This window comes from Corvus brachyrhynchos, unplaced genomic scaffold (genome assembly GCF_000691975.1).
Source record: "Corvus brachyrhynchos isolate BGI_N302 unplaced genomic scaffold, ASM69197v1 scaffold30, whole genome shotgun sequence".
Classification (NCBI taxonomy): domain Eukaryota; kingdom Metazoa; phylum Chordata; class Aves; order Passeriformes; family Corvidae; genus Corvus; species Corvus brachyrhynchos.
The window spans coordinates 1795779-1815657 of record NW_008235742.1 but is presented as its reverse complement, the minus strand read 5'-3'; the positions used below and the strand labels follow the sequence as shown (position 1 = coordinate 1815657).

Here is a 19879-nt window from a genome sequence, read left to right as displayed (position 1 = left end):
AAAAGACCAACTGTCAATAAAACAGTGGCTGCTGTGAGTGTTTCTGACTTCAGCAAAGAGCTAATGATCAAAGCAATAGTCCAAACCTTTCATAAAGGCTTGGAGAGCAGAATTAGGTAGTTTCCACTTCAGCTACATGGATCTAACAAGTTAAGAGAACCGGTGTGAATGGGTGCTGTTAGAGGCTGCAGGGAGCTTTTCATGCTGTTCTCTATTACTGCAGGCCTGGGTCCTAGGGTATATCCCTGTGTCCTGCAGCCATAGGGAGGAGGAGGAGAGAAGATCCAGCAGGCAGGAATTGTGCAGCAAGATTGATTTATTTAATTATTTTACAAACTCTTTTATAGACTTTTTTTCTTCATAGTCTAATTGGAAAAGGATCAGCCACCCCTTGGGGGTGATTGGCTAAAATCCTAAAACATCCATTGTCAAAATATTTTTCTACTATACCATAAACAAGACTTTTCAAGGTTGCAGGTGTTTGGTTGTTTACATTCCCTGCTACCTCTTCTGTGAGAGAGAAAAATCTCTCACGGACTTAGAAAATAGCAAGAAAATCCTTGCTAGCAGCATTTTTGTATCTACAGTTCTCTATCTGTCATGCATAGGCTGTAGGGAGGTACCACTCAAAAATGTTCTTCCGTTCCTTATTTAATGGAAACAGTCGAGCCCAGAAAGATCCCTTTCAAATACATCAGGCCATCAAATGTCTGAGAATATTAGGAGTTTCTTTATTGTGCTTGTGTGTTAAACTCATCTGGGGCTCTGGGATCCACAGCTTGCACCTTCGTGTTCATGTCATAAAACCCACAGACTAAAGATGTCCTGTGTGAGTAACTTCCAGCCTGAAGGGGAAATCAGACGGAGCCAGAGTGAGGAGTGACGGAGCCATGGCAGAGCCGTGTGCACTGCTCTTGCTTCGAGGTTGTGTCCTTCTCTGCATGCCAGCTGTGTTGACATGCTCCATGTGTGTACAGTGTAAAAGGTGCTTCCCCCTCTGTCCCCATTTATGGAAACATTTCTGACACCAAAACGCATTTTTGTGCCTTGAGATTTGCTAGTGTAGGGCAGTGGCTGGTGCCCCTTTGGTAAGAGATGGTGAGTCTGAAGGGTGCAGAATTAACCACCCCTTTCTCCTCTGTGGCAGGCTGATCTCTTCTCTCTTTCAGTGCCTCAGTTTCCCATCCTGGGCAGTGAGAAAAACAGAGCTGGTCCAGCACTGCGTGAACATCCCATTGGCATCGCACACGCAGCAATGCTCCTCGGGGTAACGAGGCCATGTGAGTCATGAAGAGGATGGAACTGAGCTTCACCCTCTGCACTTTCTTATCATTCTGCATGGGTACCTCTACCTCGAATTATTCCTTCTTCCTTTTCCTGTCTACAGACAGGATTTTGCTTTGGTTTACTTTGGTGCTGCTTTCTTTTGTCTGTGGGTGTTTTGGTGGATGGGAGTTGGCTTAGGTCTTCCCTTCACAGCTTTTGCTTGCTCTGTTTGGGAGTGCTTTCCCCAAAACTGGGCTCTTTGAAGTATTTCTGTCCCACAGGCAGCTGGGGATTGATGTGAATATGAGCCAAAGCCTCCCACAGCCCAAACTTCCCTGGCTTCCATCTGAAGTTGAGCTGCTCTAAAGGTGACTTTGGATGTCTTGGGGGAAGGCTGCCTCCCCTGTCAGTCTTTTTTTCAAGGAGCAGTGCCCACTGCTCCCTAAGGTAGCAAAATGGGTTTTCTTTGGTCTGTGGGTGTTTCAGTTGTCATCTGGGCATTCCCCTCACTGCAGAAAGTGCCTGTGGGACCAGCTGGGAGCAGAGACCTGACATCTGGGGGGGAGTGCATATTGTCAGCAATAAATCCTGCACCCATTATGAAGCCACCCCTTACATGCCAGCTCCTCTTAGTGGAAGGTTTGGTGACTGTCTCAAACAATGGCACTTGGAGGGCCCTGACACTAAGCACTTCCAGCACACACAACCATTGCCTCCTCAATTTGCTCAGCCCAACCTGCTCTAGAGTTACACCATCTGATCCAGCAGCTCTGCAGCAATTCACAAGAGACTCCTTGTCTGAGTAACTGGCTGAAGCACCCTGATCTTGGTGCAGTGACTATGGCTCTGATGGTCTGTCCATCTGATTCCTCCTAGATGGAGCCAGCAGAGGAACGAGATGCAGGAAACCACACCCTGCTGACCGACTTTGTCCTCTCTGGATTGTCCAGCCGCCCAGAACTTCAGCACTTGCTGTTCTTCACAATCTGCTTTGTTTACAGCATGACTCTCTTTGGAAACCTTCTCATCTGCATGGTCACAGTGCACCCCACCCTCCACGTGCCCATGTACTTCTTCCTCCGCATCCTGTCCTTCCTGGATATTTCCACAGCATCAGTCGTTGTCCCCAAGATGCTGGTAAACCTCCTGTCAGAGGACAGGAGCATCTCCTACTCGGGCTGTGTCACACAGCTCTACTGTGTGGTGTTCTTAGCGGCCACTGAGTGGTACCTTTTGGCAGCCATGGCCTATGACCGCTACGTGGCCGTATGCAGCCCCCTGAGATACGCTGCCATCATGAACACCAGAGTCTGCCTCTCCTTGGTGCTGCTGTCCTGCTGCAGTGGCAATGTTGTGTCGGTGGTGCAGACAGCCTGGGTGTTCACGTTGTCCTTTTGTGGGCCCAGGAGGATTAACTACTTCTTCTGTGACATTCCCCCGCTCATCATGCTCTCCTGCACCGACACCTCGCTGTACGAGAAGCAAATCATCTCAGCCACAGTGCTCGTCATCCTCACACCCTTCTGCCTCATCCTGCTGTCCTATGCCTGCATCATCTCCAGCATCCTGAAGCTTTCCTCTGCAGAGAGCAGACACAAGACCTTCTCCACCTGTTCCTCACACCTTACTGTTGTAACATTGTACTGTGCAAGTGGGACTTTGATTTACTTACAGCCAAAATCCAGTAATTCACAAGACACAAAGAAAATCCTTGCTCTGATATACACAACTGTAATTCCCACATTAAACCCCCTGATTTACAGCCTGAAGAATAAAGAAGTGAGAGAAGTACTAATCAGAGTGATAGCTGCGTTGATGAAGAGATGAAGATTTTCTTGTCCATGAATGTGCGGATTAAAAACCTTATTTCCATTTTTGGTGGGTTTTGATGGTTTACTAGCTCAGTGGAAACTGCAGGCACAAAGATCTATTTCACACTTGTAAATATTTTGTCTTTTTCATTGCTTCAGAAGCAAATTATTTGGAATTTCTATCTCAATTTTTTCCTTAGAAGTACAATATATATACCAGACATTTCTTCTAAAGCAGAGCATCTGAAACCCACCCCACTCCCCATGTCTAATTCAGGTGTCTAGGTTGGAACTTCTCACTTCCATTGAGGAGTTCACCTCACCCTTTCACTGAAGAAATACTCCTTTACAGTGAGCTTTTCAGGCTAAGCATGACTAATTGATAGGGACTAGGTGTTTTGCTTTGCCCTTTTTTCCCCTTGTTATATGTTTTCCATTCCTTCCAGCAGAAAAGAGCGAAAGTGATAAGGAAATTAGTTCACTTCTTTCAGAGACTCATGTTTTTCATTTAAGGTGTGGGGAAAGTAAAGGAAAGGAAGATTAACTAATGCTCATTCCTTATTTCCAGTGAGAACTCAGCATTTAATACAGTCCAGTGCCCACACACTCCAAGCACTGTGAAGTCTGAGTCATGGGACAAGAGTATTCTGCCTGTCTCAGCTTGAGAAATTCATCTAGGCATGAAAAGAAGACAGTTTCAAGAGGATTAGCTGATATCTGCAGGGGCACACAGAGAAAAGGGCTGCTACAACCTAGGAGTATTTATTTGGGAGGGTTTTGAAGTTTGTTCTGAATAGAACAGGCCCCCTGGCTTGGTGAATAGCCTGGGCCTGAGCCTGCAGCATCCGAACTGTGGTTTCCATATTGAGGCCAAGCAAAAGAAATCTTCACTACCAGTGTGGTCATCCTGATCTTTGAAGGCTGTCAGAAAGGTTTAAGGTTTCACCTGACTTAGTTACCTGACCATAAAGGCAGTAAAGGGCAGTATAATTGAGTATAATGTTCTTCTTTTGGTTTAGCTTGCCTGTAAAAGAGAAAGGCAATGTAAGTCATCTCAGGATGAAGCCATTGCCTGACTTCAGAAACTTCACAACAATGAACTGAGTTAATTCACAGCAATGAATTGAGTTAATGACAAAGTGGTTAATTGCATTTGGCAATGTTGTTTGCTTAAACTCCTCTAGGGAACTTGTCTCTGTATTGTTGAAACCCTTTTTTCTTTATAATTAGAACACTGGAGAAAGAGCTAATGAAATTTCATTTACAATTCTACAGGCTTTGCTTCTGGGACCTGATCTACTTTTACCTCTGTAAAAACAGAGAATTTTTTTTCTTGTTTTATTCCCTGAAAAGATAATACTGAAAGAAACATTTCTTTAAAAAAAAAAAAAAAAAAGATTAATTACTCTAGTATAGTAACAGTAGTGTTAATCACTTTAAGGGACATTGCATTCCAAATGGTTAAAACTTTTAATTTGCCTCTTTTAAAGATGTCTCAGACTCCAGCCCAAGGAGAAAGAGACATCCAAAACCATTCATCCATTTGGAATAAACCCTTTTTATATCTGCTGGAGTGCCCTCCCACCAAACACTATCAGCAATTTACTGTTTTTCCTGAATCCATCTCTTCTGTTTCCTGTTTCCATAATGCCACATGTGCATCAAAGATACCCCAAATAGAAACTGATGCGGTAGAAAGCCAGACAGGTCTTTAGCTGGTGTAAATCAGAATTTCACCTCTAGCAAGGAGCACTGATTTTTGGTCTCTAAGAAACAGCCATTGGTTTTGCTAGAGCAGAGCTCACTTACACCATCCTCTCTCCTGTATAAAAATGGGAAGTTCTGGTTAAATTATGGATTCAGTGGATCACAGCTTCACAAATAGATCAGGGCAGAAGTTTGTGCCTGGATTCATCTCCCCAACCCCAATATGTGAACTGTTGATTCTAGCATTTTTATGGAAGAATGCATTTTAAGAACTCATCTATTTTAACATTTTAATTTCTTTCTATTAATTATTTTCAGAAGTCTGTGTGAAATGGTATTTAATAATTAATTAATTCACTTTTTGTGACAAAAATTAGTACTGATTTAAATGTCTGTCTTGATATGGGCTGCTGAGCTCTTGACATGCTGCCACAGTTTATGGTTCTGTCAAGATCACCTCCTATCATGGGTGCACTTGGTCTCCTTAAGGAGGCTCCAGGGAAACAGCTAAATTAGTCATTAGACATGTGTCATTGGTGCAGTACTTGATTCTTCACTCTAGAAACACAAAATAAAATTTTAACATTGTTGGAATGTGCTGCTTCTTTAATTTAGCTTATAACATTAAAGGTCAGTGTTGAGTTTAATTTTTTATTGACATTACAAGGGGTTTATTAATATACACGTGTATATATAGTATATAATGTATATTAGAGAGAAAGGAAAGGAGAAAGGGAAAAGGAAAAGAAAGGAACGGAAAGGGAAAAGGAAAAGAAAGGAAAGGGAAAAGAAAGGCAAGGAAAGGGAAAAGGAAAAGAAAAAAGAGAAAAAAAAAAGAAAAGAGAAAAGGAAAGGAAAGAAGCTAGATTTCTTGAATTGTTGAATTTATATTAAAAGTGATCTGGAGAATTCTAGATGATGGCTCCTAGAGGTCACATGGTTCAGAAATAAGATAAGTTACAATAAACAATAAATACAATAAATAATTATAAATAAATTCGTGCACCTTACAGCTTGATGCCACAATTCTGTAATTATCACCCTTGGAGCCAGAAACAACCAACACACTCTGACGAGGTGAGGAAAGCGTTATCTAAAGGATGCAAAGAGACAAACCCTTCTCCAGTCTCTGGCACACAATGCTCACCCTCTGTCAGCAGGGAGTGAGTGAAGCAGCTCCATCAGAGGCAGCCTGGGCACAGCTGACATTTGGGCAGTCAGACCTCCAGCCTGATGGGCAAGGATTCACAGTTAGCTGAGAAATTAAATATCAGTCAGTTTATACACACAGCCAGCACAATGAGCCCTTCAGCTCCCCGTGGAAGAAAGGAGAGATGGAGAAAACAAAGAATGTCAAGGAATTTTTTGATTTTAAGACATGACATGAAATTTTGACCTTTGACAAAACCATCAAATAGGAGGTGTTTTCCTCTTGTTTCCTTTTATTACTTTCTTACTTTTATCTTTTTTTTTTCTTTTTCTTATTCTGAATTCTACATCCTCGTATCACTTTCTCTTCCCATCAGTTGTTTATATGTTTTGTGGGGGTTTCTTTTGTTTCTACCGTCATGAGGGATTTCATTTCTCACTTGTCTCTCTAAGGGAATTAAACTCAAACTGCTCTAAACCTAAATAACCCTTACAGCTCTGAGAATTTTCTCCCACTAAAGCATTTTCAGTATGCTTTTTTCTCTATCTCAACATTGCTAGTGAAGTTACTAATGAAGTAATGTGCAGATGCCATCATGCTGATGCCAAATTGATTTTTGCCTTTTTTCTTTCACATATTCTCTGTATTCTTTACACATATATTTGTAGCTCTGCAGCCTATTATTGTATTCTAGCTAGTTTTTCCAGTACTTTTCCCTGCCCTGATAGGCAGAAAGACAAAACACATTCCAAGGCCCCTATCCTATCTTAGTTCTCCCTAGGAACCAAGGTTGAGACCCGCTCTTCGAGACGTATTTTTATAAACAAAGCTTAGTTCCCATCTGAGGGGGGAAGACTTAGAAAAGGGTTGAACCCAGGGGGGGAAATTACCTCACCTCTTATGTGTCTAATTGGTGATTTTTGTCAAATATACTGATTTGCTAAACTTATCAAACTGTATTCACCCTGGGGGAGGGTGGGCATTCTGTGGACACTTTCCATGTCTGCCCCTGGAGGCCTCCAATAAAGACCAGCCTTTATATTACCTCCTATACTAATACCATCTCAAAAGTGTGTTGTTTTAATTTCAGGTTCCTTAAGGCATCAGTGCTAACGTAGAGGTGAAACTACACTGGATTGCTAAAGAGAAGTGAGACGTGCTGGAGTGGAAGGCTCAGCTGTGATTTCCACAGGAGAGAACAAGGGCGTGGGTAGGGCCCCTTGCATGGTCAGTATCCAGGGTGTGTCGTGGTGATGTCTTTGCAGGTGATTTATTACAAACAACTTTTATTAGGCCCTAAACATTATACCATACTCCATGGAGGATGAGAAAACATGTGACTGACCTTCCTAAACTGATGGGAGGTGAATGTTGTCCCCATCTCACATCTAGGAAGTTGCTCGCTAACTGAAGGAGCAGGGATACCAGTGGTGAACAGAGTTTTGTCATGGAAACACCAGATTTGATGTCTTTGGATCTGCTATCCGATGTGGTTTCTGTATGCCTCCTGACAGAAATATTTTCCCCAGTGTTCTCCTGATGGCCTTTTTCATCTCAGTGTTTCTCAATGTGTAGATCATTGGGTTTAGCATGGGAGTGACCACAGTATAAACAATGGAGGCCACCTTGTCCCTAGGGTGTTTCTTATCAGGCTGAGCATAGGTGAAGATGGAGGGGATGAATATTAAGCTCACAACAGTTATCTGTGTCCCACAGGTAGACAGGGCTTTTCGCTTCCCTTCTGTGATGCACATCCTTATCTTAAGCAAGATGACAATGTAAGAAATAATCAAGATTACAAACAGGGTGATGAGGATCCCTCCACTGTTAAACACCATCTGTAGTTCAGCCCTGCGAGTGTCAGTGCAGGCTAGTTTGATGACTTGAGGGACATCACAGTAGAAATTGTCCAGTACATTTGGGCCACAGAATGGTAGCTGAAGAAGAAAACCAGTTTGTATAACAGAATGAAGAAATCCAGCAAACCACGCAGCTGCCACCAGTCCTATGCACACGTTCCAGTTCATGATAGCCAGGTAGCGCAGCGGCTCGTAGATGGCCACGTACCGATCAATCGTCATCCCTACGAGTAAAAAAGACATTGCACCTGCAATGAAATGGAAGAAGAACATCTGGAGGAAGCACTCACTGAATGAGATCGTTGTACGCTGGGTGAGGAGGCCTGACAGCAGTTTGGGAGTGTTGACCGAGGAGTCGCTGATGTCAAGGAAAGCGAGGTTGGCCAGGAGAAAGTACATGGGTGTGTGGAGCTGCTGATCCACAGCCACCATGGCAATGATGGTGAAGTTCATTAGCCAGGTAATTACATAGATGAGAAAGAAGATCGCATAGAGACAATACTGCAGCTTGTGATTCCGTGTCAGGCCCAACAGGACAAATTCTGTCACCGTAGTGGTGATGTTCTTTAATTCCATTCTTTATCCCTGCACCAACAAGAGCAATAAAGATGACTATAAATGTGTGTTGGACTATAGAATTATTAAAACAAAGAATCATAGAATGTTGGGAGGGATTTCTGGAAGTCATCAAGTCCCACAAACTCTGGACTGTTCAAGTGTATGACCAGTCTTATAGGAAAAACAAACAAACAAACTCCCTTACATTTAGAGAGAACTTAGGATGTTACAGTTAGTGTCTGTTGCCTTTCATCTTACTGTTGTACTGCTCCAGGAAGCGTCTGGCTCCACCTCCTCTGTACCCTCATCTCATCAGCTAGTTATATACAGAAATAAGGTCTCCCCTTAGCCTTCTCTTCCATAAAGGTGAACATATCCAGTTCTCTCAGCCTCTCCTTGAGATCCAGTGATCCAGCCCAGTGATTAATTTGGAGGCCCTCCAAGGAATTCAGTCGACTGTATCACTGTCTTTCTTGTCCTGAAGCACTGTGGTCTTGCCACAGTCCTGCACTGATAGAGGGGTGGGATCATTTCCCTGCATGAGCTGGCCAGACCTTTGCTAGCAGAGCCAAAGCTGTCTGTGACCTTCTTTGACAGAGGAACACATTCCCATCTCCTGTTCAGCTGTTTGCCTACCAGGGTCATTATCTACACAGCTGCTTCCTGGACAGGCCACTAGCCTCTGCTGATTGCACAGGCTTGTCCTTTCTCAGATGCCAGATGGCATATTTACTCATGTCAGACTTACCAAACTGTCCCTACAAATACCAGCCCTGCCATCCAGTGTACTGCCTACTTTTCCCATTTTGCTGTCCTCCACAACTCCTATCACTACATGCCATTGCATGAAGTCCCTCTCTATTTCTCTTTTAGGCCTCTTTCTGGTATTGGAAGGCTGCTGGAAGGTTTCCCCAGAGCTTTCTCACCTCTCCATACACTAAATAACCTCAGCTCTCTCAGCCTATTCTCACAGGGGAGGTGCTCCAGCCTGCTGACCATACCTGTGGCCCTCCTTGGATCAGGAGGCCCATGGTCCATTTGTGCAGGTCCATGTGTTTCTTATGCTTGGGGCCCCAGAGCTGAGCACCATTCTCCAGGTGGGGTCTCAGGAGAGGGGAGTTTATGGGTGGAATTATCTCCCTTGATTTGCTGGCCGTGCTGCTTTTGATGCAGCCCAGGATAGGATTGGCTTTCTGGGCTGTGAGAGGATATCGACAGGATAAATCCAGTTTCTCATCTACCAAACACCCTCAAATCCTTCTCTGCAGGCCTACTCTAAATCCATTCATTGCCCAGCCTTGGGATTGCCCTCACCCATGCGCAAGACCCTGTACTAGGCCCAGTGGAACTTCCTGAGGTTTGCCCCAGCCCACTTCTCTCCTGTTAAGGTCCCCCTGTATGGCATCCCTTCCCTCTAGAACATCAGCCACACCCCTCAGCTTGTAAAGCAGCACCTCTGCCTGGAATGCACCTCACCTAAAGCAAGGACTTGCAAGTTAGGCTGAGCTGAAGCTTAATCCATGCAGCTGAAGGGGTTCTGTGTCTGAATATAGACAGAAGAGTCACCCACACAGGACCTGCTTTCCTTAATCCTTCACTCCCATCATTTGGACTAGCTGGACATGTAAGTCCACATTGGGCCAGGTGATCTGTGCACTAAAAAGTAAGTCAGGACAAGGGAGGTGGCTGTCTCAGCTCCCATCAGAGTCAAGAAGTCTGGAGAGGGAATGTGCTCCCCCTAAAAGGTGACACCACTGTGGTCAGGCTACTCCTCCTTGGGCTCCATGGACAGCTCAACCCCAATTTCTTTCCAAGTTCTGACCTTCCCTTACATTAGATTATTACAAAGATCTCTGCATCACAGTCCTTTTTCAAACTTCTTTTCAGTCAGATAACTGGCATGAGTTAAAATCACAGACACGGTGTTTCAAGTTTTAGAAAAATAATGTTGTAATATCCAGTGAATTTGGAGACACTGTGAGGAAGTTCTAAGAGAAGATGGCATCTGCTCACCTGCACCCACAGCCCAAGATGACTGAGCCATTTCCCTGATGAGAAGTTGCTGCCTCTATTTGGCTGCTGAAACAAAAATCTAATTTCTTACAAGAAAAAGCCATATGCAGAATAAACCACAACTGTTTTATTTTCCCCTATAAACTGTTAAACTATTCCCAAAATGGAATTTCCGACAACTGTAGAAACCAGAACTTGCTGTACATTTCCATTGCCTCTGGTGAATACTCTGCAGGGATTCTGTAATTTTTTTCCCCGTCACAGTTAGCTCCTTAGTGTCAGTGAATAATTCCATTTTAAATCCTTATACACCTAATCCTATTTTCTGCCTGAAAATTGCAGACTTTTTCCACAGGTCCAAAAAGGAAAGCTGCTTTCGGTATGAAATCATGTTTTCTAGCAATCCTGTTAATACTATAATAATAATAGTAATTATTTATTATAATGATTACTATTAATAATAATCCTGTTTGTTCTCATTTCCCATAAAAAATAGTATTTTCACAGAAGCTTGGGGGAGAGAAAAAGCAATTTGCTTTCAACTCTAATCCAACCTTTCTTTTTTGCCTCAGTAATCTCCCTAACATAAAAGTAAGCTCGAGCTCCAGCGAAAAACTGAAATACAGAAATGCTGTGAGACAGCTCGGACTCGTGCAGCACAGCCTGCATTCTCTCAGACCTCTCCCAACACATGGGGAGTATCTCTCAAGATGACTCTCTTAAGTAAGATATATCACAAGAGATAAGCAAGCGTTTTCAGGTCATCTTCTCTTTCACAGTATAATCACTGGTCACTGGCAGCGTGTGGAATTCCTCGTCCTTCCAGAATGTTTGGCAGAAAGAGCAAAAACCTTCAGCAAACTCCTGTTTCTGTGATCCAGCTTCACAAAAGCTACGAGACGCCATTCTCAAGTTACAAGATAATACAGCACAGCTCTACTCAGAGGAGCAGGGGATGCAAAGCTACCTCCAACAGAAGACTCCAACAACCTTCCCTTGTAGGATTCCTGATGCCTTTGTTAAGGGAAATGATGGGATTCAAGAAGAAAGCAAAATCTCAAATCACCTTGCACTTCTGGTCATTCAAAAAAGAATAACAATAATATAATTAGCAAAACTCGATTTTGTCACCATGGGGCTAATTAAAAAGTTCTTGTAGTGCTTCATGTCATGTGGATCAGGACCACGTGCAGATGCAGGAACCTTGTGATAATTGGAACAGAACTAAGATGGGAATTTTCATGGCAGTGTAGTCACTTCTCCCATTCACAAGACGAGAAAATGCAAATTATAACTCTCCCAACCACAGACTTGCTGCCCTGGAGCTTGTGTTCAACTGTGCTTTGAAATAAAAGTTCAGTCATTGCTATAGGATTGTCGTATCAGTAAAGCTTTCAGGGCAGTGATTATTCCAAAACACTTCTCTGATCCCTTACAAAGCGAATTTTTTTAGTTATACAGGAAAAAGTTGGTCTACACATACACAAAGGAGCACAAATGCCCACCAACAGGTAGAGAAGCCACAGTTACCTAACCAGAGAAATGGACACTGACCCACCTCTTCCAAGGGCTCTCCCAGGAGATCCACCAGCCTTGACAGTGACTGTAATCGGTACAATCCACTGTCAAGGGATGTCAGGAGCAGCTGTCACCTCCTGCAGACCCAGCCCAGGACCCTCCTGTAAAGCTTCTGTGAGCCCAGCCTAAACACCTGATGGCTCAGGGTCTCTGCCCAGGCTGAGGGATGGGGCTGCTGCTTTCCCCTTGGCAGGTTCAACCAGCAGCACAGCCAGGAACCTGTCCCAGACACAGACAGAAACACAGATGCTTGCCCAGAATTTCAGCTTCAGATTTACAATTTTTTAAGCTGTGAGAAGGGAGAGGGTAGTCACAACATGCTCTAAAATCTTGGAAAATTGTCCCAGTCAAGTCTGAACCACGGTTCAGTGGAAAATAAGGGGTACTAGGAAGGGAAATACCAACTTTAATTAGGAAAACAATGTCTTAACAATTTGTGAAAGAATGTGTAAAGCAGACTAACAATACAAATGGTGCAGAACTACGACAGGTACAAAAAACTCAGAATTAAGCCTTGCTGTCTTTAATACTGTGTTGCAACTTTGCAATCAGCCCAGAGCTAACCCCAAAGTGAGGCACCAGTGCAGATCACTCAGCTCTGCCAGAATGAGACCAGAACTCCAGGATCAACCTGGTCACAGATGTCACATGCCCTGGTGCCTGGAGAGATGTGGCTATCACAGCCATACACTGGACTTGCCTGTACAAACTGATACTTACAGAGGTGCCTCCGTGTGTTCCTGCCTATTGCCTCTGATGGGGGACCAGTGACTGCAGCCTTTGCTGACACACACAACCCCTTCAATGCCCAGAGGGGTCATTGCCACTCTGAGTACAGCCCAGAAGGAGGCCCATTTGGGCCCCAGGGGAGTGAAGGGTGCAGCCTCTGTCCAGAGTCCCAGCAGCAGGGCAGTGTCAGGGGACATGGAAGGAGCATGTCTGCTCTTTTGGGAACATCTGGTCAAAGGAGCCATAAAAGGCATACAGTGATGGGGAGGCTATGATGAGAAAAAACCTGATCAGGCACCCAAAGGGGTAAGGATGTGTGAGGCTGAGAACATTTATTTTTACAGTAGGGAAGTAATGGGAGACAGTCATAAAACCTGACCAATTAGCATTAACAAGGCAAATAACCAGAAACAAATGGCATCACTCACACCAGTTGATGAGCTTTTAAGAACCCATAGGCAGCCAGGATTTTGCAGCTGATAAGGATGCAAACCTGAGTGTCCAGGATGTTGGATGAAGACAGTGGGATGTCAGCCGTTGAGGGACTGTGCAGGGACAGGGAGCAGCCAAGAGGAGGTTAGACAGAAAAGGGTTATAAGAGGCTGGTTGGGTGTAAACCTGGGCCAGGCACCGCTGGTCTGGCTGAGCTCTACACTGACCACCACAGTCCTGGCTTATTTAATCTATCTGTAACTCTCCCTGTGCAACCTCACAGGGTCCCATCTGCATGCTGCAAGGACCAAGTGCCAGCTAGCGGGTAGCCAGCATGTGCAGATTTGGGGCCAGCTACTGAAGTCAGAGAGGGGCACAGGGACAGCAGAGACCCAGCCTGTGGTAGCAGCTCCTGACACCAGTGGCAACTCACCCTACAGCCACTGAGGCAGGAATACCCTGTGTCCACAAGAGCAATTGCTGGGGGGAAAGCACAAGCAAGGGGAGTGAGAGGCTCCATGCCAGCAGCTGGAGCAGGACAGCCACTCACAGCATGTGCGCCCGATTCTGGGGGAGGCAACTGTGTGTACATCCCACAAACCAGGTGTGCATGTGGGTATCCACCAGCAAAAACTCAGACCAGCTGGCAAGTAGGAGACTCCAGGTCTGGGCAGGATTATCAGGAGGGCAAGGGATCCACGTTGGTACCTGCAAGTGTGGTGTGCTTTTGGGATAAGCATCTGGGTGCTGCATCTTTGGTGTTTCAAGCTGGACCAGCTGGCAAGTAGGGGACCTGTGGGATGGGTCAGGAGTGGTCCATGTTAGAGTGCTGGGTGGACAGAGGGGTCACACCAGTGCTCAAAGGATTCCTGAGTGCATGTGCTTGCGAACCCTGAGGGTGTCATGTGTGTCTGCCAGCCCCATCATGCTTGGTGCTTGTGTGTTACCTGTGTCCTAGGTGGGGTGCTGCCAACAGCAGCATCTTGGCTGGGGCTGTCTAACAGCTGTGTCAGTGTCAACTGTGTGTCACTTGTCCATGTGTCTATGTGTCACAGCAGCTCAGCATCAGGGCTGGCTGACCCTGCAAACAGGAAAGGAACAGCTGTGTCCTCAGCTTGGACAGAAACCCTGGGTATGGGGCCCCCAGGCTGGGGTGTCAGTGGCCACCCAGGAGGGTCCTGGACCACAGCTGCTGAAGGCAGCAGCTGCTCTTCACATGGCTTAACACAATCATCAGAGACACCTGCCCCAAGGCAGAGGGGCACAGCAGTTGGCTCAGGTGTGCCTGCAGAAACACTCTGCTAGCCCTGAGCACCAGAACGCCAGCACTGGGGTAACACAACACCTGTACTCAGGATCACAAAGTCTTGCAGCCTGAGGATCAGGGCTTCCTTAAGGCCATCAAAACCAGACACATCCAATCTAGATTTCAGCCTGCTATCACCCAAACACACATCTTTTGTGGCTCTACTACAGAGAAAGGGGCACAGGGTGTGTGTGAATTTATCATGATGGAAAGGCTTAACTGCACTCAGAAGACAGTGCTTCCAGATCCCATATACAGATTCAGATGACAAGCTCATTTAAACCTGTGATGTATTTAAGCCAAACACCATGCAGAAGCAACTTTTCAGAAGTCCCCAGTGAGTTACACATCCAGGCAGGGAGTCCAAGGCTTGGGAACTCTGCTTTGTGGCAGTCCTCTGTGGGATACAACACCCCTTTTAGAAGAGCTGAAGGTGACAGTTCTTCTCCAGCTATACTTGTTTCCATTTCCAGTCACAACCCACAGCCATTGCAATCATCAAGGTACATACAGGCACAGAAATGACCTAACTGGGCTGGCTAACCAGCCTGGCTGACAGAAGGATGCTGCAGACCACAACATCTGGGGAAGCTCTGAAGCCTGAGGCTCCAAAAACCCAGCTGAAGTAACTAAAGCAGCAGTGCTGATTGTCCCCACTGTACTGGCCCACAAGGAACTGGCTCTGTATGTCAGAGTAGGTCAGCCCACTCTCACAGACAGGAAAGTGAAGCACATGGGAAGAGGAAGGAAGCTGCACCTAACAGACAGCGAAGACACAGTCCAAGCAACCCACATGTATCTCAAACCATATTGCTTTTGTGACTATTCCCAAAGTCCCCTTTCACCTGGCTGTGCTTACACTAACTGCAAGGACTATCTCCAGTTCCATCTACAGTCCCATTCTAATTTTCCTGCCTGGAAAGCCATCAGATTGCCATTCTGTCTCCAAGATGTACTGAGTAAAGAGGCAGAAGAGTGGGGCATCTAGACTTCACCAAGACTGATTCTTCAGCTACTCTAACAACATGTCATAAACCAGAAATATGTGGACTGCTGTTGTTCTGGATGGTTTCTTATTTCAAGAGCAGGTCTTTATCTGCCTGAAGTAACTTTTAACAGCATTTTTGAGCCCCAACTTACATCACACTATGAATATTTCTCCAGAAGTACTGCTATAATAAACTTCACTGCTCTGTGGACTTCACACCCTGCAACCCACTTTAGGATGTGGAAGTGGGTCAAGGGAAGCATATGGATACATTTCCTGCCACTATGAGATGATGAAATTGCCATCTTCTCTACAAGGGAAGAGGTACTGCTTCCCAAGGCAGACCAGGCAGCTTGGATATTCTCAGTGCCCAGTCAGGAGGAACACCCTGAACACAAGTACCACCCCATGGGATTAATGAAAGAAAACCACCCCAATCTGAGGTAAGGACAATGATGGCAATGGCTGAAATGCTCCTTTAGACTAAAGCAGTGACTGGCACTGCCTCACACAGTGCTGTACCACCCAGTTTTCCTCAGCACAAGCTTAGATGTAATGGGCACTCAGCCAAGGCAAAGCAGTCCAGGGGCCAAGGCCTGATTGTTCACCTTTTGCCTTTTTTTTTTTTCATCCCTGCTGCAGCACAAGGGATATGGAACCCTGGCAGGGGGTAATTCTTTGGACTAGACTCAGCTGAAGGTACTGACACATCAACTTGGTACCAGCCACACGAAAAGAGAGGGCAGAGTCTCCAAGCACTCAGTATTCAGCACCCTTGGCACTCCCCTAAAGATGGACCTTCTCCCACAACCACTGAGACTGAGACTTATGCTCCTCTGCTTTGCCTATGTCATCATGGGGAAAAACAGGAAGGGTGACTTCCAGTACCATGGAAGAATTACAGCAGCATTACAACCTCTTTCTTGATGCCAGCTGTCTCTCAGGGGAGAAGACATTACACCCCCAGCTGCTTTGCCAGCAGTTCACACACACACCATGCAAAAGGGAAGACAGGCAATTCCACAGTCACAATCCTTTGAGGGGCTTGTGCCCTTCCCCAAATGCAGGTAATGTTGAGATTCAGATGGCAATAAGAAGGATGATTCCTAAACTGGGATGCACACAGGGAGATACATGGGGAAAAGATCGCTCACCCTTTCTGGATGGGGATGGGGAAGTGTGAAGGGGCAGGGCTTCCCTCTTTCATGGGAAGGCACATCCCATGAGCTCACAAAAACAGGGCCCAGCCCAGCCCAACTGGGAAGGCCTTAACCCACAATGTCCTTCAGAGCTCCAGCCAGGTCGGGGAAGATGAAGTGGTAGCCACTCTCCAGGGTGCGTTTTGGCAGCACCCTCTGTCCCTCCAGCAGCATGACCGCCCGCTCTGCCCCGAAGACAGCCCGCACTGCCCAGGCAGGCACTGGCACCAGGGCCGGGCGCCCCAGGGCTGCAGCGAGCTCCTGAGCAAAGGTGCCATTGGAGGTGGCAGGGGAGGATGGGGCAACACCATTGAGGATGCCTCGCACAGACTCTTTCTCCAGGGCATGACACACAATCCCAGACAGGTCCCGAATGTGGATCCATGGGAAGGGCTGGAGTCCAGAGCCCAAGGGGCCTCCAAGTCCCAGACGGAAAGGCAAGAGCATCTGAGAGATTGCACCACCATCCTGACCCAGCACTACACCTGTGGGGAGAAGAGAGTGAGACAAGGTGCCCCTGCCCAAAGGGCAAAAGCCCCTTCCACACCCAGACCTATAAGCAGGAGAATCCTTAGAGGGCTGGACTGGAACAGGACACCAACGAAGAGAGACAGAAGAGCTGATGCCCTTTACCCCCCTCTTCCCACTCTCGCCCCAGCAGTAAAGCAGAGTCAACCCTAACAAGCATGATGCCCCATCTCACCTGATCTCACCACAACTCCACGAGCTGGGCTCCCAGGGATGAGAGCTGCAGCCTCCCACGAGCTCACCAGGCGTGAGAAGAAGTCAAAATCCCCTCCTGGACTGTCTTCAGTATACTCAGCTGTGGGGCTGGGGCGGTAATAACCTGCAGGGTAACAGCAAAAAGGGAGTCAAGGGTCAAATGATGCCACCAAGCCCCCCCTTCCCCATCAGACCATCTTCTCTGCCTCCAGGAGCCCAGAACTCCTGTGAGGAAAGGCTGAGAGAACTGGGATTGCTCAGCCTGGAAAAGAGACCTAATTGCAACCTTCCAGTATCTGAAGGGAGCTTACAAGGAATCTGCAGAGAGACTATTTACAAGGGCCTGGAGTTCCAGGACAAGGGGGAATTGCTTCAAATTGAAAGTAAGTTTAGACTGGCTATTAGGAAGAAAATCTACCCTGTGAGGGTGGTGAGGCTCTGGCACAGGGTGCCCAGAGAAGCTGTGGCTGTCCCATCCCTGGAAGTGTCCCAGGCCAGGTTGGACAGGGCTTGGAGCAACCTGGGACAGTGGAAGGTGTCCCTGCCCATGGCAGGGGTGAAACTGGATGGTCTTAAAGGCTCCTTCCAACCCAAACCATTCTGGGATTCTATGAGCATGGGCACTCCACCAGGGACATCCTCATATGAACAGCACAGGGTCTCTGATGGCAATGCTGACAAGTTTTTGAACTACCAGTGCACTCTATGGGTTCAGTAGGATGCACTAACACTCAGGCAGCCCCAAAACCCAAACAGGCCTGCAAGCATCACACTGAAGTGGCTGGAAGGTGCCTGCTTTAATACTGGGCATCACAGAGCATAAACCACGGCAGCTTTGAGGACTGCAGCAAGCAGAAATGCAAAGTTGGAGACAATGCAGAGAGCTTCAGCTGAGGCCTTACTCAGACAAATTGGTTCTACAGAATGCCTAAAGGCTTTCACTGGGAAACACAAAAAAACTTCTGTCCTAATGACACCAAGACAAAGCATACAGACCCAAATTCCTCTCCAGCAGTACTAAAAAGCTTATCATGGCTTGCCTAAACACAGTGACATTGATGGCAATGAAGCTGACATTTCAAGGCAAGACATGTGCTCCCATGGAACTGTGTTTCTGTCTGCAGGTAAAACCTCTCCAGGTCAGCATGAGGGATGTCTTGGCCAGGCCCAACCAATACCTACGCCAGTGACCAGGACCCAAGCACGGGGTGCCTGTTCAGCAGCAGCAATGGCTTTGGCCAAGGTCTTCGTGGTCTCCACCCGGCTGCTGATGACTTCCCTGGAGAAGGCATCACCCCATCTGGAAAAGGGAGAACCATGGATTATGCACCTCACAAGGACACCCCAGGAAACACTACCACCAAGGGGGATCCCGGCAACACCCACTCACAGGCACAGCAGAGGTCACAGGAACTTCCCCCACCCCAGAGCAAAGGGAGGACATGTCATTTACAACATAAATGCAGCTTTGGAAGATGGTGGCTCTTCACTTCCCTTAAAAGATTGTGGGGTTTGGACTGCCTTAGGACAAAGTCAGCAAAGGAGCTAGACACCAAAGCTGGTGTTCCTCCTAGAAGTCAAACTTTGCTTCTGATTTTGCATTATCAAATACAGGCACCCAATGTCCTTTTGAAAATGTGGGACTAATTTTTCTGGCCTCCAGCTGTAGATCCAGAAGGGAACCTTTCTTCCAAAGGTCTCTCAGAACCTACCAGGCCCACAGAAATGTTTTGGGTACTTGAGGATGCAAATGTCAACAGTCAGTTAACTCAAGAGCTTCCTGATGATGTTGTTTCCTCCCTTTCCACCTTCTCTGACAACACAGGACAGTGTTGCCTTCACCTTGTCCCAACAGCACTATGGAAGATCAAGTTACCTGCGGAAAGGGTTGAGGACATTTTCACCAGCCAAGTTGACCACAGCATCGCACGGGGGCAGTCCGGAGCGGGACAACTCTTCCTAGGCAGGAGTAACAGAGACATCACACATCAAGCCTCCCCTCTACTCAAGCCTTCCCTACAAAAAAGCAGGGCAGGCTCCTAGGAACTCCAGCCAGCTTCTTCCTGACATTTCTGGGGCACAAGCACGAATGGAGAAGGTTTTGCTCCTTGGAGCTACAGCAGCACCCATTCCAATGACTGTGACCCATGGAGCACCCAGCAGCCCAAAAATACATCCACAGGAGCCAGACTTCCCTTGGCAGAGTCCTTCTACGCCATGGAAAGCCAGGGTGCGCAGGCTTGTTTCTCAGCCCTGTCGCGTTCCCCCTCCTGTGACCGCTCCCATCTCATACCCAGCTGATCCGATCCGTGCCCCCTTGTCGGGACACGTGGGTCACTTGGTGCCCTCGGCTCCGCAGCAGCTGGGTCAGGGCTCGGCCCACGAAGCCTGTCCCACCACCTGGTGAGAGACAGACAGGCAGTCACCGCTGTGTCCCTGGGCCACCGCTCCCCGGCCGCAGAGGCGAACCGGGGCTGGGAGCGCATCCCCGCAGCGCCGGCAGCGCCGCCGGGCCCTGGCCCACGCACCACGTCCAGCTTCCCATACCCGGGAGAAGAGG

At 46.9% G+C, this 19879-nt stretch overlaps 3 protein-coding genes across 6 annotated transcripts in view; 1 reads left to right on the top strand and 2 right to left on the bottom strand.

The window, feature by feature from the left end:
• The first annotated feature begins 1728 nt into the window (after window positions 1-1728).
• On the top strand, window positions 1729-3093 carry LOC103624674 (olfactory receptor 10A5). Its single transcript, XM_008643973.2, has one exon. It carries the CDS (start codon window positions 2143-2145, stop codon window positions 3091-3093), a length of 951 nt encoding a protein of 316 aa, XP_008642195.1. The 5' UTR covers window positions 1729-2142.
• A 2470-nt stretch (window positions 3094-5563) lies between these two features.
• Window positions 5564-16009, bottom strand: LOC103624663 (olfactory receptor 4D2). 2 transcript variants are annotated; one of them, XR_001865089.1, is made up of 2 exons: window positions 7280-16009; window positions 5564-6014 (listed from the first exon to the last, which is right to left on the bottom strand). XR_001865089.1 is itself a non-coding variant. In XM_017743565.1 (1 exon), exon 1 carries the CDS (start codon window positions 8367-8369, stop codon window positions 7380-7382), a length of 990 nt encoding a protein of 329 aa, XP_017599054.1. In that variant the 5' UTR covers window positions 8370-16009; the 3' UTR covers window positions 6133-7379. The 2 variants fall into 2 exon arrangements, 1 of the variants encoding a protein (XP_017599054.1); XM_017743565.1 differs by lacking the exon at window positions 5564-6014 and having other exon boundaries at window positions 6133-16009.
• A 473-nt stretch (window positions 16010-16482) lies between these two features.
• SDR39U1 (short chain dehydrogenase/reductase family 39U member 1) overlaps window positions 16483-19879 on the bottom strand; it is a 9752-nt gene continuing 6355 nt past the window's right edge. For 2 of the 3 annotated variants that reach the window (XM_017743292.1, XM_017743341.1), the window contains 5 exons: window positions 19613-19719; window positions 19196-19278; window positions 18498-18619; window positions 17300-17443; window positions 16483-17081 (listed from right to left, as the gene is read on the bottom strand). In XM_017743292.1, the coding sequence (XP_017598781.1) occupies window positions 16666-17081; window positions 17300-17443; window positions 18498-18619; window positions 19196-19278; window positions 19613-19719 (872 nt within the window). In that variant the 3' untranslated portion in view covers window positions 16483-16665. Of the gene's footprint in view, window positions 17082-17299; window positions 17444-18497; window positions 18620-19195; window positions 19279-19612; window positions 19871-19879 lie in introns of those variants that run through there. The other variant, XM_017743407.1, reaches the window with a different exon arrangement.

What these genes read in the sequence shown, in the direction of transcription:
- LOC103624663 (XM_017743565.1), bottom strand. Translation starts at nt 8,369, where the DNA reads ATGGAATTAAAGAACATCACCACTACGGTGACAGAATTTGTCCTGTTG.
- LOC103624674 (XM_008643973.2), top strand. Translation starts at nt 2,143, where the DNA reads ATGGAGCCAGCAGAGGAACGAGATGCAGGAAACCACACCCTGCTGACC.